The sequence below is a fragment of the Phascolarctos cinereus genome, unplaced genomic scaffold (assembly GCF_003287225.1).
Source record: "Phascolarctos cinereus isolate Bilbo 61053 unplaced genomic scaffold, phaCin_HiC Scaffold_2;HRSCAF=192, whole genome shotgun sequence".
In the NCBI taxonomy this organism is placed as follows: Eukaryota; Metazoa; Chordata; class Mammalia; order Diprotodontia; family Phascolarctidae; genus Phascolarctos; species Phascolarctos cinereus.
In genome coordinates, this window is record NW_027555625.1 from 361139900 (window position 1) to 361158346 (window position 18447).

Below are 18447 nucleotides of genomic sequence, written 5' to 3' on the forward strand. Positions count from 1 at the left end.
TCTTCCCTCTGATGCTGTCACCCTCACCATCCAACATCTAATTTATCATAATTGCCTGCTGGTGATTGGGCCTCTCTCCACACCAGTCTAGTCAGCCACCAAAGTGATTTTCCTAAAGTGCATGTCCACCATGTCAACCTCCCCCCTGCCCTACTCAATAAATTGCACTGGCTCCCTATTGCCCCCAGAATCAAATATATAATTGGTTAGTATTCAAATCCCTTTATAACTTGCCCCCCTACCTTTCCAGTCTTACTACACCTTATTCCTCATCACTTACTCTTCGATTTAGTGACACTGGCTTCCTAGGTGTCTCATGAACAAGGTGTTCCATCTTTCAGCTCCAGGCATTTTCTCTGGCTGTCTTCTATGCCTGGAATGCTCTGCCTCCTGCCTACTGACCTCCTAGCTTCCCTTAAGTCTCAACTAAAATTCCATCTTCTACTGGAAGCCTTTCCCAACCCCTGTTAATTCTAGTGCCTTTCCTCTGTTACTTCCTATTTATCTTGTATATTGCTTGTTTTGTATATATTTGTTTGTATACTGTCTCATCCATTAGATTGTAAGCTCCCTGAGGGCAGGGACTATCTTTTGCCCCTTTTTTATATACTCAGGGCTTAGCACAGTGCCTGGCACATAGTAGATGCTTAATAAATCTTTACTGATTGCTTGAATTGATGCAGAGTAAAATAAACAAAACCCAAAGAATAATTTAAATTATAATATCAAAATTATAAAAATGAACAATTTTGAAGACTTTTATAAAATGATGAAAAATAAAATGAGCAGAATCAGAACAATTTCCATAAACATCAATCAAAATGTAAAGATAAACAGCTTTGAAGCTTTAAGAATTATGATCAATACATTGCCATCCATGATTCCAGAGGACTGATGAAGACACGTCTTATCTACTTCCAAAGAAGTAATGAATTTAGAGTGAAGAATGAAATATACATATTTTTGTATGTAGCTGATTAGGGAATTTGTTTTAATTCACGATGTATATTTATTACAAATAATTTCTTTTTCTTTTTTTCTCCCAATGTAGTGGAGGTGGGTAGGAGGGAGAGGAAATGGATTTCTGTTCATCAGGTTTTTTTTTCTTAAATGGGAGTATGTGTGCTTCAGATGTGAACTGTTACATTTTCTGAATGAGGCCACTATATTATTATTTTTGGTTTAATTTTTATATTTAATTACTAGATCTTTCATGGGATAGGGGTTTTCTGGAAATGTTTGTAATGTAAAAATAAAACACATCAATACATTTAAAAAACCCTCAAGTATAGAAATTTACATTTTTCTCTATTAAATTTTAGCTAGATAGAGTGCCACGTCTGGAGTAGGAAGATTCATCTTTGTGAGTTCAAATTTGGCCTCAGATCCTTACTAGTTGTGTCATGTTGGGCAAATCATTTAACCCTGTTTGCCTCAGTTTCCTCATCTGTAAAATGAGCCGGAGAAGGAAATGGCAAACCACTCCAGTGTCTTAGCCAAGAAAGCCCCAAATGGGGTCATGAAGAGTTGGATACAACTGAACGACTGAACAAACAAACAAATATTGTTTTAACTTGACAAGATCTTTCTTGGAGGCTGATTCTGTTGTCTAGCATGTTGATTATATCTCCCAGTTCTGTGTCATAAGAAAATGTGATATGCATACCATTCATGCCTTTATCCGAGTCACTGATAGCAATGCTGAAGAGCCAGGGCCAAAGGCAGATCCCTAGAGCCATCCACTGGAGACTTCCCTCACAAACTGACATAAAATCATCAATAGGTCCAGTCATTCAACCAGTTTGAACCTAATTGCTGGAATCCAGCCTGTAAGTCTCTTTTATTTATTTATTTCGTCTACCAGGAATGAATGAGAAATTTAATTATGCTTTGCTACAATTCTATGGGTGCATCATTCTTCTGATCTGTCAGTCTAGCAACCCTGTCAGTGAAAGGAATGAGGTTAATCTGGTATGACTTGTCCTTGGCTTTTGGGGATCACTTTCTAAATTAACTGCAGTTTACAGTTTAATCCTTTCAAGTAAAAGAAAAAGGAAGAAAAAAAAAAGAAAAACAGCATTCACTCATAGGCTATTTGAACTTCTTATTATAACTATTATCATATAATTATATCATTTCCCATCTCCTGCCTCTTTTTTTTCACATGTATTTTGCTGTTCACAGCACCTAGCACTGGACTTTGTGCATGGTGATAGGGCGTGAGGTGCAGTGGTGGTGGGGTGGGGTGGGGACAGTGTTAACAAATGCTTGTTTAAGTCAACTGAATCATTTCCCAGGGAAGGCCAAGAACCTGTTACATGGGTAGAAAGAGGAGGTCACAGTGTAAGTGTGTAAGTGTAACTATAAGATCACGGATGGAAAGATGGAAAGAATCTCAGAGACCACCTAGTCTAACCTTCTCACTTTAAAAATGAGGGTACTGTGATCCACAGAGTTTAGGAGACTTGCGTATGGCCTTGTAGTAAGCATCAGAGGGGAGATTTGAACCCAGATCCCTTAATTCCAGAGTCAGGGTTCCCCCCCCCATTATACCACCCTGTGTTCTAACCATTTATTGAAAGCTTTACCAACAAGTCCTTGGCTGGTTTCCAGCCTTATTCTTAAAGGAAATGGTGCCTAGGAATAACCTAAAAATAACTTGGTGATTTGACATAAGCAAATCATTAATAGTATCAATGAGATCACCCTATATTCCTAATGTCTAATATTTACACACAAGTTAAGAAGGTGATTTAGGGCAGGGGATCAGATAAATACAGCAGGGCATCACTTTTTTTTTAAAGAACTTTATTTGTTTATTTTCTTGGATGCAGTTAGGGGTAAGTGACACAGGGTCTCACAGCTAGTGAGAATCATGTGTCTGAGAAAAGACTTGAAGTGGAGTCCTGACTCCAGGGCCAGTACTCTATCCACTGCACCACTTAAGTGCTGCTAGGCATTACTTTTTACAAACCTTAAGTAAAAAAAAAAATCCAACTCAAAAATCAGATACACTAGATGATTTGACAAAGTTATAGTTCATTTTGTAAAAGGATTCACCTTAGGGCTCCTTCAAGTATCCAGATCCTTCAATGCATTTAAAATAAGATCTGATTTAGAAAACATTGGTCTTAGTCTGTACCTAAAATCATAGGATCACAGATTTAGAGACTGAAGGGACCCAACAAGCTATTGACTGGGTCCAAGCCCCTCATCTTAACAAATAGTGGTGGGGCAGGAAGGAGAAGAAGGGAATAAGGGAATAAGCATTTATTGAGTACTTACTATGTTAACACTTTAAAAATATTATCTCTCTCTCTCTCTCTCTCTTTTTTTGGCTAGGTAGTGGGGTTAAGTGACTTGCCCAGGGTCACACAGCTAGTAAGTGTTATGTGTCTGAGGCTGGATTTGAATTCAGGTCCTCCTGAATCCATGGCCATATCCACTGTGCCACCTAGCTGTCCCAAATATTATCTCCTTTGATCCTTACAGTAACCCTAGGAAGTAGGTGCCAGTATGATCCCTGTTTTACAGTTGAGGAAAATGAGGCAGACAGAGGTAAAGTGACTTGCCCAGGGTCACACAACTAGTTAAGTGTCTGAGGCCAGATTTGAACTCAGGAAGATGAATCTTCCTGATTCCAAGTCCAGTACTCTATTCACTTTGCCACCTAGCTGCCCCTGACTATGACTTATCAAATGCCAATGTGTAAGGCAGTTGAAGAAAGAAAGGACTGGTTAATTTATTTTGGTATATGATGAGGCTCATCCCTCCTAAACCCTGAAATGCTCTAATTCTAGGAAGATAAAATAACCCCATGGAATATGCACAAAAACCATCCCATACCAGCTAAAACCACAACTGGTTTTTTAGTCCCTACAGAACAAGACACTCTTGGGGAATGAAAAAGACTGTGCAGGAAGAAGAGGTCACTCACTGAAAATAGAAGTCCCCAGAACACTTGAAAGGGATAGTGACAAAAACGATGGGAAGAATATAACTTTCCAACAGATGGCTGACAAAGACCCCTGCTCACTCTTGTCATCGATTCCCTTGGAAGTAGCTGAGGGAGAGACAGTCTTTTCAGTATTTCTCAGGGTTTCTGACTACAGGCAGGAATTTTGATGACTAACTTCACTTTTGTGAAGTGGTGACACAGCCCACAGGCCTCTCCAGATAAACAGTATTTATAGAACTGGAACCTGAAGGGGTCTCGGAATCACAGACACACAAAATGTCAGTGCTGGAAAGGATATAAGCCATCAACTTATCCATCATCTTAATTTTATTGATGACAAAACTGGGGCTCAGTAAAGGAAAGTGATTTGCATACTCATGCAGCCTCACTAATATCTCTTTTATGGCTGTTCATTTTTCCCCCCTTCGAAGAGGACCAATGACATCATGGGCTGATGTTCTCATTTGAGCATGAATTGGATTTAAGAGAGCTGCACAAAGTCATCTGCCTCACTGTATTCCAGGGTCATCTGAGTCCTGTGACAGGACAAAAGTTAAGGTGACTGGCGATGGCTGGGGATGAAGTGGATGACCTTGGTGTCTTCAGTCTCTGACCAAGCTCTAAGTGTTTCACAGCACCTGCTTCAGCTGCCTTCGTGGCCGTTGGAACAAATTGTTCTCATCTGCCTATTCGTTGGGGTGGGGAGTGGGGGCGGGGAGTCTTTTCATGCTTAGGGTAGCCATCCTCCCTAACTCATCAACGGGTTTGAGGTTTGGTTACCCTCAACCTGGTTTAGCCTCTCTGCTAACATAGTTTTACCGGGATGTGGCCGATGCACGCGATACAGCTTCTTGGAGCCACAGGTGAGAGTTGAGTGACAGGTGGACACCAAAGGTGGACAAGCAGCCCTGACACCAGAGGTGCTGGTCTTCCCTGAACATCCCATACACCAGCTACCTTCTAAGTAGCTATTTGCATAATTCATTAGAATGTAAACACCTTGAGGGGCAGAAACAGTTTCCTTTTTCTCTTTGATCTTGCAGCCCAACACAGTGCCTGCCTGGCACTTTTGGAGAGGCAGCCCTATCTTGTAATTTCATTGGTGTGAGAAGGTCCCGGTGAGGAGTCCTTTTTACTGCTGCAGATTTGTAACTGTAATGCAACTTGTTGGGTTTAGAGATTTGCTGGGGGTAACTGAGAAGATTAAATAAATTGCCCAGAGCCACCCAGCCTGGGGCAGCTAAGTGTTTCACTGGGTAGAGCTCTCTGTCTGGAGTCAGGAAGACCTGAGTTCAAATCTGGCCTCGCACATTTATTAGCTGTGTGTCCCTGGGGAAAGACACTTAACCATGTTTTCCTCAGTTTCCTCATCTGTAAAATAAGCTGGGGAATGAAATGGCAAACCACTCCAGTATCTTTACCAGGAAAACCCCAAATGGGGTCACAAAGAGTTGGATGTGACTTAAATGACTCAACACACAGCCAGTATGAGGCAGAGGTGGGGCTTGAACTCTTCCCTTCCTGACTCTGAGATTAATTCTTTATTCACTATCCCTTGATGACTGATGCACAGTAGGTAATTAATAAATGCCTCTTAGATTGGTCGAATGTCTTTTCTTTCTGTGAACCCTTTGAAAGCAGGTTGTGTGTTGAGTATAGGGCTTCACAGGTGGGTGCTCAGGAAATATTTGTTGAACAGGATTTCAGTCTCAGTGATGAAGCCATCAGCTAACCAAATGGTTTATTTGGGAAAAATGAGGTGTCAGGGCTATGACCAAAGAACACCCTTGAACTTCTCATGAAACCAAGAGGACTTTATGCAAAGCCTGCCCCTCATGACTCAGCCTCCTCTGCAAGATCTGGCTTATCTGTAAATAGCCACCTCCCAAAAGACACAGAGAGCCCTGGTCACTGTAGCACTTGGGTTTCACCCAGGCGAGGGATAGATCAAATTACCTCCCTGTTATCCAACTCCTTCTTATTCGTTCAGGCAGTTAACCAGGATCCAGCACCAAAAATGACCCCAGCCTCCAACAAAGAAAATGTTAGGGGCTGCGGTCAGTCTCCTCTCTATCCCCGCCAAAATCTGTCTGTAGTCACAGAGGCCTTTAGAACCCAAAGGGACCATTCAGTCTAACACTTCTTTTACAGAAGTCATAACCAAGTCACAGAGGAGTCAAGTCACTTGTACAAGGTCATGTAGATAGCAAGTAGGTGAGCCAGAATGTGAATTTTAGTTTTATAATTCCAAACCCAGTGGTCTTCCCACTATACTACCCTCTCTGTCCGTGGTACTTAGCATCTGTGTGACCTTGTGTAAATCACTTAGCTTTTGTCTGCCTTATTTTCCTTATTTGTAAAATGAGGATAATAATTGAACCTGCCTCCTAGGGTTATTGTAAGGATAAAATGAGACAATGTATGTAAAGTGCTTTGCAAACCTTAAAGCACTAGGTAAAAGTTGTTGCTGCTGTTGTTAAGATTTTGATTATTATTTAAACCTTGCCTATCTCCCCTGGGAGTTTCCTTGCCATAAGAATTAAAGGCCACAATTTTTTTTTCTTCTCATCTAGTGGAGTGACATGAGGTTATCAATATATATAGATGTTGTTGTTCAGTCATTTTTTAAGTTGTATCCAACTCTTCATGACCCGATTTGAGGTTTTCTTGTCAAAGATATTGAAGTGATTTGCCATTTCCTTCTCCATCTCATTTTACAGATGAGAAAACTGAGGCAAACAGGGTTAAGTGATTTGTCTAGGGTCACACAGCTAGTAAGTGTTTGAGGCCAGATTTGAACTCCAGAATATGAGTCTTCCTTACTCCAGGCCTAGCATTCTATCCACTGCACCACCTGGCTGCCCTATACATATACACATATATGGTATGTATCTATCTGTCTATCTATCTATCTATCTATCTATCTATCTATCTATCTATCTATCTATCTCTATCTCAGAGTTGTTAAACAACCACCAACCATAGGAAACTGTGTAGTTACTCATAGGAGTCCATGAAAAATCCTAGAATGTCAGACTTGTAGAGCTGGAAGGGACCTCCCAGTCATCTAATTCAAGCCGTCCCTAAACAAAGCAAACCTTCTATGATTTTCTGAAGTCCTGGATCCAGCCTTTAATTAAAGACCTGCAGGGACGAGTGAACTCTCCTGCGGCAGCCTATGACACTTTTGGAGAGCATTCATTGTTGGGAAGTTTTTCCATATACTGAGGTGAGTTTGAGCCAGAAAGGTGTCATTTCAGTTCTGAAAATAACCAAGGCCATTTCTACCCAGTTGTCTTAAACGGATGGTAGCTTCTGAAATCAACCCAGCACCTCCCAGATGAATCCCAAATTGGTAACTGTTCACACACCCTCCAGAGTCACAATAGGTAAGAAATACCCTTTTTCATGCCCGAAGCTATTCAAATAGTTAAAATACAAAGTGACCTTTGGAGTTGAGCTAGGAGATGTTTGGCTATCCACATGTGGTGGCTGGTTTAAAAGAAGCTTGGTTCAAGGTAGTGGGTTTCGAGATGACATAACTCCTCCACCCGCCATCTGGTGTCTCCCCTGTGGCTCTTTGTTCTGCTCGGTGCCAGAAGGCAGAAATAGTAGCAGGGACTACAATTTACAGAGTCAAGCCCACAAGCATTTAAGTGCCTACTATGTGCTAGGCACTGGGGATACAAAGAAAGCCAAAAGCAACAATAAAAAGAGAGGCAGCTTTGAGCTAGAAACAAAGAAAAAAAAACATTCCCTCATTAAGAGCTGTCCAAAAGTCACCTGACACCATGATGACAAAATGACAAAAACTTCGAGATAGGAACTTGCAGTAGGAAACTCCCTCTACCAATGTAGATTCCCAGCTTGAGGCATCTGGATAGTATAATGGAAAGAACACTGGGCCTCGAGTCAGAAGGACTCAAGTTCAAATTCAGCCTCAGACACTAGCTGTGTGACCCTGGGCATTTAATGTCCGTTTGCCTCAGTTTCCCCATCAGTGCCTGGAACATAGTAGGTACTTAACAAATGCTTATTCTCTTTCCCTTTCCCCAATCTGCAATTTATAGTCTTAGAAAGTTGCCTGAAGGCACAGGAAGGTAAGATACTTGTCCAGGACCACTCAGCCAGTATGTGCCAGAAATGGGACTTTAACCTAGTTCTTTCTGACTACAAGGCTGGTTCTCTACTCATTATGTAGTAACACAGCCTCTCAGAACAAGTATGGTTGCTCTCATTTTACAGATGAGGAGACTGAGCCTTAAAGAAGTGGTAAGCTGCCCATGGTCATACAAGTAGCAAGAGCCACAAGTCAAAGCCAGGTCTTCTCGATCCATCTTCAGTACTCTTTCTACCATGCCAGGTAATAATCCTCTTCTGGAATCTTCCTCTACCCTAGGAGATTCTCCTGGGATCTCTAGAGCTGGGTCTGAGGATCACAAGATAGCAGGGCTCTACCCCACATTGGAGAGGTTCCAAATATAGGCCTAGTGATGGACTCTAAGTTTATCCTCTGAGGACCAGCTGAGATAAACATAGGGGGTCTTATCACCAGAAGACCACAAGATCTTAGCTCTAGAAGTAGAAAGAATCTTAGAAGCCCTTCATTTTACAGTAGAGGAAACTGAGGCCCAGTGACTTGTGGACAGTCATAAAGCCAAAAATAGCAATAATAGCTAACATCCTTATAGTGATTTAAGATTTGAAATACTAATAGCCAGCATTTACATATAATGCTTTAAGGTTGGCAAATCATTTTCACACATCATTTAATTTGATACAACAACCCTGTGAAGTAGTTGCTGATTTATCTTTATTTCACAGATGAGGAAACCGAGGCAAATAGGTGACTTATCCAGGGTCACACAGTTAGTAAATGTGAAAGGCTGGATTTGAACTCAGGTCTTCCTAACTGTATATTCAGCACTCCATCCAGTGCTGCTTCTACCTACATTGTTTCATCTGATCCTTACAACAGTCCTGGGAGGTAGGTATTATAATTATTATTCCTATTTTACAGATTGAGAAGCTTAAAGGGAGAGAAGTTTAAGAGACTTGCCTAGGGTCACATAGCTAGTAAGTTTCAGTGGTAGGATATGAACCCGGGTGCTCTGCCTCTCTAGTCAGTATGTTTTCGTTGTACTATGCTGCTTACAGCAAACAAGCCCATAGAGAATGGGCTTCAATCTGCATTAGTAGAAGATGTTCCTCATGTGGATGAAATAGCACCCTGGAGCTATTTAATATAGTAATATAATAGTAATAATAGTACATATGATATATTATATATAATAGTATATAATATTAATATTGATGTAATATTGTATAATAGTAATAAGCACAAGAGTAGCCCTGGAGTCAGGAAGACCTGAGTTCAAATTCGACCTCAGACATTTGACACTTACTAACCGTATGACCCTGGACAATCACTTAACCCTGATTGCCTGGAGAAAAAAACATAATCACAAGAGTTCACACTGATAGTGGTCTAAGGTTTAATGAGCATAGTAACTGGGTTAGTAATTCATTCCACTCCCTTCCCTTTTTAAATGAACCATTTATTTGACTTTTCCCCCTTTAACTATTTTTTCCCCTCCTTCCTTTACAAGTTGATTTGCAGAAGATAGATGAGAGTTTCTCAGATAAGGCTCTCTCCTGGCGAAATGACCTCTCAGGTTTGGGCCACTGAGCTCCCCACTGCATAAGAAAGCTAATTCACCTCAAGCCCAACCAGCAATTTTTGCTCCTCCAAGGGTCCAACATGCCTCTGACCAAGCACATGTAACTATTGTCTAAAACTTAAAGCAGCTGTCGGGTGAGGAAGGCTCAGAACACTGCAGGGCTAAGAGATTAGATGCTTAAAAGAAAATTTTCAAAGGTCATAGGAAACCCACCAGATATGTAGGCAGGCAGTGCTTTATATATCTGTAAAAGTCCTAAAATAACCATATGGGGGCTGCACACTGAGACAGCAGGCGTGACATTCCCCACTCACTGTCTCCTGTCTAGTCTAGGCTCGAGGCCAATGATTTTCCACTATAAACTTCAATTTTATTGATAGTAATGTTTACACCAGCCAGCAGGAAAAAGCTACCCTCTCCAGCTCTGCAGCAGAAGCCCCAGCCATAAGACTCTCCATTAGAACATAACTACAGGCTAATGGAATTAGTGCTACTGAGGTTCCAGAATGCCTCCTCCTTATAACACCACTCACCCTCTCAACAAAGGACACACACCATTTTGTTACTCTACTCCAAGTCCAGTGCATAGTCTTTCCATAGAAAGAACATAGAATTTGGACTCAGAAAGCAGTATACTGGAAAATGCTCCAGAGTTAGAGGACCTGGGTTCAGATCCTGCCTCTGAATGGTTACTAGTTTGTTTGTTTTTTAAAAACTTTCTGGATCTCAGTTTCCTCATTTGTAAAATTTACAAAATCCCTCATTATAAAATTAGTAGGTTGAACTAGAAGGCGGCTGAGGTCTCTTTCAACTGTAAAACTATCATCCCATGACTTATATTCTACCGTTAATTACCTATATGACTCTGGACAAGTACACCTTGTTTTCCTCATCTGAGGGAGTTTGTTCAATCTCATCTTGGGAACTTTACGCTCCAGAAATCGGGAAGAGGATGACAGGAAAGCATGTATAAATAGGTCTTATTTGGCAGCTAGCAATCAAACATAGTTTTCACATGTGACAAGTGAAATTCCACCTCCCCCTTTCATTCTTCCTTCCCTTCCCCCTTCTTGGGTATTCTTAAGGTTCAGCCTAGAGTTCCAGCTAATGCTGGTCGGCCCCAATGGAGAAAGCCCCAGGAGGGCAGGAAAATGGCCCTACATAAAGCCCTCGGAGCTGCTTACCTCCATCTTGGGAATTCATGATATTCAGAGCAAAGAGCATCGCATTGGAGAAGGTGGTCGCTTCTTCCTTGCTGGCGAAATTCAAGCCATAGACCTGCCGGGCATCTCGCCACTGGTGAAACGTCGGTGTAGCCTGATTGTACTTCAGCCCTTTCACGATTGAATAATTGATCACGACCTGGAGGAGGGGGGAAGGGAGGAGAGACATGAGTAAACAAATAAAACTAGACAAGTAGGAGGGTGGAAGGAAGGTAGGCAAGACACTGTCCATACAAGCCAGTGCTAGGCAAAGAGCCCAGGGGAAGATGTCCCAGTCTGAAGGATGGGGCCGGGGGCAGAAGGAAGCAAGAGAGGGCAGGCTTTCAGACTTGGACCTTGGTGTAGTGGAAAGAGCTCTAGACTTGGGGTAAGAGGACCTGGGCTTAAGTCCTGGGTTTGCCAGTTACTAGCTGGGTGCCCTTAGGTGAGTTCCTTTACCTCTCTGGGCTTCAGATTTTCATCTATAAAGCGAAAGGGTTGTAGTTAAACTCTAAGGTCCCTTTCAGCTCTGAGGTTTTCATTTGATGAATATTTGTGTCCTTTTTATTCAAGACCCTCTGTTTAGTGCTATGGGCAAAAACAATGATATATATGTATGCAAAAATTATATTTATATATATATACATACATACATACAGATACACACATATACACACATATTCATCTATATATCTATCTATCTACATATGGGAGACACAGGCCCTATCCTCAAGAAGCTCACAAGCTCACCTGAAAAATGACATGATGCATAAATAGATGAAAAAAGGCAGTATGTAATAACGCCAATGAACACTGGGTATATAGTAAGTGCCTAGTAACTGCTCTCTGACTGACATTAAAATTATTCTATTAGACTTCTCACTGTATGACTCTGCTTTCAGTCTACCTTCTTCTCTAGGCCGCACTTTACATTCCAACCCATGTAATCTTCCTGATGCTATGATCATGCCACTCCTCGACACAAACTTTTACTAAAGGCTTTCTACAGCCTATTTACAGAACAGTATCACTCCTGGTCCAGACATTCAAGGCTCTATCAAATCTGACTCCAATGTCTCCGTCCATCCTTCTCTCCTGCTATTTCCTTCAAGTAGGCTGTGTTCCAATCCAGCAGGACAACTTGTCCAGCTGCCATTTCTGTTCTGAACTCTCTTGTCCCCCAATACCACCTCCACTGCTTAGAATGTGCTATGTGAGTGATCTAGGAATTCAGAAGAGACAGTGATCTCTATGGTTGGGGGGAAAGGAGGAAGAGACTTCCCAGCCCTCATGCTTTTCTCAGTCCTCATCTCTTTTGACTTCTTCATCTGGTCACTTCTTCCTGGATACGCTCTCTTCTTGATTTTTCTATATGATGTTGATCTTCCTTGGTTGCCATTTTACCAGTCTGTACTCTTCTCAGTCTCCTTTGAGGAATCATCAGTCCTATCCCCTAACTCAAGGTGTCTTCCAAGGCTCTGTTATGGGTTCCCTTCTCTTCTTTCCCTATACCCTTTCTTGTTGATCTCATCAGTTTCGCAGGAATTCAATGATCTCTAAGCAGTTGACTTTTGGCTCTCTATATCTAACCCTAATCTCTTTTGAACTTCAGTTCCACATCACCAACTCCCTAAAGAGCACTTACTCAGCAAAGTCATTATCTGCCTCTACCCCACCCCCTTCTTAACTTGCCTGTTTCTCCCTAGGCTTCCATTGTCCTTTCAATCACCCAGATCATCAAGCCTGTAGTCATTCCTGACTCTTCTCTCTCTTTCAACTCTGACCCGCCCCATATCCCAGCTGCCAAGTCTACAAGATCGTTGGCACGAGTCCCTTTCCCCTCCACTAAAATGGTCACTACCATTTTGGTTCAGGCCCCCATTACTGCTTGCTTGGACTATTGTAATAGTCCCCTATATCATGTCTCTCCCTCCTTGGATCCATCCCCCATACAGCTGCCAAACTGATATTCTTTAAGCACAGCTGTAGGTCACTCCTTAGCTGGAGAAGCTTCAGAAGATCCTGCTTGCCTCCAGGATAAAATATAAATAGCTTAGAATTAAAAACCTGTCAATCTGATTCCATTCTACCTTTCCATCCTGCAAGTACCAGCAAAACTGACTTATTTCATCTTCCTTATTCCCACAACATTCCATATCCTGCTTCATTTCAGTGTTTTTGCTTCTGGTTACCTGCCATGTCTAGAATGTATGCCCTCCTTACTTCCATTTCTTAGACTCCCTGGCTTCCTCCAAGTCTCAAGGGCTATCTCCTACAGGAGGCCTGTCTTGGTCTTTACAACTGCTAATGCTTCCCTCCTAAAATTCTTCTGTCTATATTTAATAATTTTATCTTGTATACATGTTCTTTAGAACCAATAAAAAGAAAGTTTCTTAAAAATCAGGCTCTTTTTTATTTTGGTGTCACAGCTTCTGAAACACAGTAGGTACTTAATAAATGCTTATTGAATGAATGTTGTATGGAGGAGATAAGACACTTTTTTTTTGAGTCATTCCAGTCATGTCCAACTCCTTATAACCTTATTTGGGGTTTTCTTTTATTTTTTTTTTTTCTCTCTTTTTTTTATGAGGCATTTGGGGTTAAGTGAGGTTAAATGACTTGCCCAGGGTCACACAGTTAGCAAGTGTCAAGTGTCTCAGGTCGGATTTGAACTCAGGTCCTCCTGACTTCAAGGTGGGAGCTCTATCTACTGTGCCACCTAGCTGCCCTATTTGGGGTTTTCTTGGCAAAGATAATGTAGTGGTTTGCCATTTCCTTCTCCAACTCATTTTACAGATGAGGAAACTGAGGCAAACAGGGTTAAGTGACTTGCCCAGAGTCACAAAGCTAATAAGTGTCTGAGGTTGGACTTTAAACTTGGGTCTTCCTGACTCCAGGCCCAGTGCTCTAAATACTGTACCACTTAGCTGCCCCAAGACACTTCTTCAAATGTACCTTGTAGGGATTATAAATCTTTTCCTCCCCTGCACCCTTCTAGGGTGCTCTGGGGAATATATGGTCCATTTCCTCTTCATTCTCACAGATTTTTTGATGAACAGTCCTGGCTAATTTGAATACCTTACTCAGCTATGACAGTGGGAACTTTGGAGACTGGAAGATAAATAGAAAAAGTGGCATGCCCTCTGGAGCCTTTAGATGTGTGGGGAGTGGTGATATGCGTGGAAATTACAACATATAGGTGCTGAGGGAAGACGAATTCAGACTGTGACAAATCACCACAAGTCAATGCAGAACCAAGGAGAAAAGCCTACTGGTAAGGCACTAGGGGAGATGGTTCAACTAATGTTTAGGAGACTTCTCATGTGTGAGACCTGGGGCTGGACACAATAATACAATTGACGGCTCTAGAAACAGAGGCCCTCCATGACTTGTCCCCTCTTCTACCTTTCTAGTCTTTAGACACTTACTCAGCCCTTACTTCCCTGCCTGCCCCTCCCTCCCAACCATGTAGTCCACAATCCAGTGCCATTGGCCTCTATGCTGTTCCTAGAACAAGGTATTCCTCGCTAAACTCTGGCATCTTCACTGTCTGTTTCTCTCCTCACCTCCACCTCTTGTTTCCTTTAAGGCCCAGCTAAAATCTCACCTTCTACAGGAAATCTTTCCTAATCCCCCTTAATACTAGTGCCTTGCTCTATTGAACGTCTCCAGTTTATCCCGTTTATATTTCATTTGTACATGGTTGTTTGTTTGTTGTGTCCTGTGCTAGATTGTGAGTTTCTTGAGAGCAGAGACTGTCTTTAACCTCTTTTTATACCCCTGGCACTTTGTACAATGCCTGGAACATAGTAGGTGCTTAATAAATGGATTGGAGGATTGGAGTGAAGTAGAAGAATTATTAGATGAACAGGACATGGATGGAATCCATCAGACATAGGGGTTCGAGAAGCTGACCAGGGCTGGCCAGAGGACTAAAAGCTGGAAAAAACCCTACAGGTTACCTAGTCATTTTACAGATGGAGAAACAGAAACCCAGATGGTTAAGTAAATTTCCCAGGTTATAGTATTAATAAGTGATATGTCAGAGTTGGAATCCTTGACCTCTGTCTCCAAATTCAGCACTCTGTCCACCATGCTATAACACCCAGCAACTTCTTGGGCCATCAGGTATGGAACTCCACCTTTTCTCTCCTTCTATTCAGTTCAGCCTACATGAAATTTATTTCTGGAAGCTTTATTTATTAAAGACTCCACCTTCCACTCCAAGCCATTGCCTAAGTCCACAACTGCCTAATCATCTGAGCATTGGTTGAAGGAACTGGGTAAGTTTAGCCTGCAGGTGACTTAAGGGGACATAACTGGCTGCTGTCTTCTAATGCCTGAAAAATTATAATGAAGAAAATCAATCAACTTTTATTAAGTAGCTACTATATTTTAGGCACTGTGCTTGGCATTGGGGATACAAAAAGAGGCCAAAGTCCCTGTCCTTAAGGAGTTTATAATCTAATGGGGGGGAAACATATAAAAAAAGTATGTATATATATATATATATATATATATATGTATATATATATGTATATATATATATATATATATATATATATATATATATGTATGTGTGTGTGTGTGTATAGTAAGCTTTATACAAGATAAATAGGAAATAATTAACAGAGGGAGAGCACTGGAATTAAGAGGGATTACAGAAGCTTCCTTAGAAGGTGGGATTTTAGCTGGGACTTAAAGGAAGCCTTCTCTCTCAATAGTGAGAGAGAAGGAGGGAGAGTGCTCCAGGCAGAGAATGCCTAGAGCTGCAGGCTGAGAGATGGAGTGTCTTGTTTGTGGTACAGACAGGAGGCCAGGTGTCACTGGATTGAAGAGTATGTGTCAGGAAATAAGGCGTAAAAAGATTGGAAAGGTGGGAGGGGCTAGGTAATGAAGGCTTTTGAATTCAAAACAGGACATTGTTTTGGGTTGGTTTACATTATTAAGCACTTGCTGTGTGCCAAGCATTGTACTAAATGCTGTGGATACAAATACAAGCATAAAGAAAGACAGCCCCTACTCTCAAGGAGCTTTTGTTCTTTTCTTTGCAGGGGTGGGGAGGAGGTGAATTTATTTTTTCTTTTTTTCAAATTCAAATTTTATAAGATTTTGAATTCCCAATTTTTTTCTCCCTCTCTCCCTTCCCTCCTCCCCAAGATGGCAAGCGATCTGATATAGGCTATATACGTACAATTATATTAAACCTATTTCCACATTAGTCATAAAACAAAGCATTTAAAAATTTTGATTCTGGAGGCAACAGGGAGGCACTGCAGTTTATTAAGTAGGGGGGTGTAGGGAGACATGGTTGTATGTGTACTTTAGGAAAATTATTTTGATGGCTGAATGGAGGGTGGATTGGAGCAGGGAGAGACTTGAGGCAGGCCAACCTACCAGTAGGTTATTGCAATAGACCAGGTGTGAGGTGATGAGGGCCTGTACTAAAGTGGCAGTGGCAGTTGAGAGAAGGGAGCATTTTGAGAAATGTTGCAAAGATGAAAATCGTCAGGCCTTGGCAAGAGCTTGGATGTGGGGATAGTGAGGAGTCCAGGATGACCCCTAGACTGCGAGCCTGAGGGACTGGGAGCATGGTGTTGGCCTCTATAGTAATAGAGAAGGTAGAAGAGAGAGGAGGGTTTGGGGAAAAAAAAATAAGCTCTGTTTTAGATATTTTTAATTTAAGATGTCTACTGGACATCCAGTTAAAGGATGTCTGAAAGGCAGTTGGAGGTGCAAGATTGGATGTCAGCAGAGAAATTGGGGCAGCAAAGGTAGATTTGAGAATTATCAGCATAGAGATGGTAACGAAATCTGTTCGAACTGATGAGATCACCTAGTGAAGTAGTATAAAGGCAGAAGAGAGGAGGGCCCAGGACCAAACCCTGAGGGACATCTGTGGTTGGAGGGTTCTAGCAAAGGAGAAAGAAGGGGCAGTCAGATAGGTAGGAGAAAAACCAGGCTTCTCTGGAGAATGCGATAGTGAGTTGATAAGGGAGGTATAGTAGAATTGCCTAGCAGCAGTGAGAGCCCACTTGAGGTTGTGTAAAATAAATTTGTAGTGGATTCAGAATAGCTGCATTATTTTCCCCACCTTCATTTAGCAGTACGGTATAGGAGCAAAGGCAACAAATGATGGGACTGATCCAAGGCTGAGGCTCGGCTGGGCATAATCATTGATTTGATGTAAGGGGGCTGGGGATTCAAGAGAGGAGGACAGTGTAGAATTGAATTGGTTCACCATGGAGTCAAGATGGAGAAAAGAGGAAAAAAGTGGCTGTTGCAGGGAAATAGCTTGGGAGAGAACTGAAGGTCAAGAGATTGGAGGTCACAGGAGGGCAGATGAAGAGCAGGGTTATATAAGGAAAGGCAGAAAGAGAGGTGATTATCGTCAGATAAGGGGATTTCAGAATTCTTGAACATAGAGGTGGTATAATTGTGGGTGATGGCAACATCAAAGGCATTAAGTTTGTTCTGTGTGCCTACAAAGGTCCAAAAGAGAGCCAATTAATCAATAAACATTTATTAAATGCCTACTATGTGCCAGGCCCTGTGCTAAGTGCTAAGGATACAAAAAGAGACAAAAAAAATAGTCCCTGCCCTCAAGGAGCTTGCAATCTAATAGGGAAGACAACATACCAACAAATTTATACAAAACAAGCTATATTTAGGATAAATAAGAAATAATTAACAGAGAGAACAAACTAGAATTAAGAGGACTTGGGAAGGCTTCCAGAAGATGGGATTTTAGTTGGGATTTAAAGGAAGTCAGGGAGGTCAGTAGGTGGAGCAGAAGAGGGAGAGAACCACAGGGTGAAAGTTAGAGGGAAGCAGACACGAGCTCAATATTAGGAAGGGCTCATTGTTCCTGGAGGTATTCAAGCAGATGCCAGAAAATCACCTGTCAGGAATTCTGTAGGAATTCCTGTGCTGGGAAGTTTAGGTTAAATGACATTAAGTTTTTATTTTTTTTCCCCTTGTACTCTGTGGAATACAAGAATGTAGAGGAAAGAACATGTGATCTGCAGGCAAAAGAACTAAGTTCAAATTCAGACTCTGACACCTAATATCTGGGCCACTTTGGGTAAATCATTTCATTTCGCGGGGCCTCAGTTTCCTTCTCTTTAAAATGAGCAGCTTGGAACAGATGACCTCTAAGGGCCCTTCTAACTCTAAACAGTATAACTCTACAAGCCTATACAGAGAAGCTAGTAAGTGTCGCCTTCCTGACTTTAGGTGGCACGCCAGGCTTGGAGTCAGGAAGACCTGGTTCATCTTTGGCCTCAGACGCTTACTGGTTGTGAGACCCTGGGCAAGTCACTTAACCCTGTTTGCCTCAGTTTCCTCATCTGTAAAATGAGCTGGAGAAGAAAATAGCAAACCACTCCAGTATATCTGCCAAGAAACCCTGAATGGGCCATGAAGGGTAGGGCACAAGTGATAATCACTGAACAACAAGAAGTCTATACATGCTCTGATCTGTTGTTAGCGCATGGGATCAAGGACCACTAGTTCAGAAGCATCAGCGTAGGTCGAACCAGATTAAAACGCGATTGGGAAACATTTTAAAAAATACAATAGAACATAGATAATGTTAATGTTAACA

General features: G+C 41.7%; 1 protein-coding gene across 5 annotated transcripts in view; it reads right to left on the minus strand.

Annotated features, from left to right (window-relative positions):
• The window catches only part of EVL (Enah/Vasp-like), a 199008-nt gene that overhangs the window by 79713 nt on the left and 100848 nt on the right, over positions 1-18447 (minus strand). For all 5 annotated transcript variants that reach the window (XM_021007363.2, XM_021007360.2, XM_021007364.2 and 2 more), the window contains exon 3: positions 10824-11001. In XM_021007363.2, the coding sequence (XP_020863022.1) occupies positions 10824-11001 (178 nt within the window). The remainder of the gene's footprint in view (positions 1-10823; positions 11002-18447) is intronic.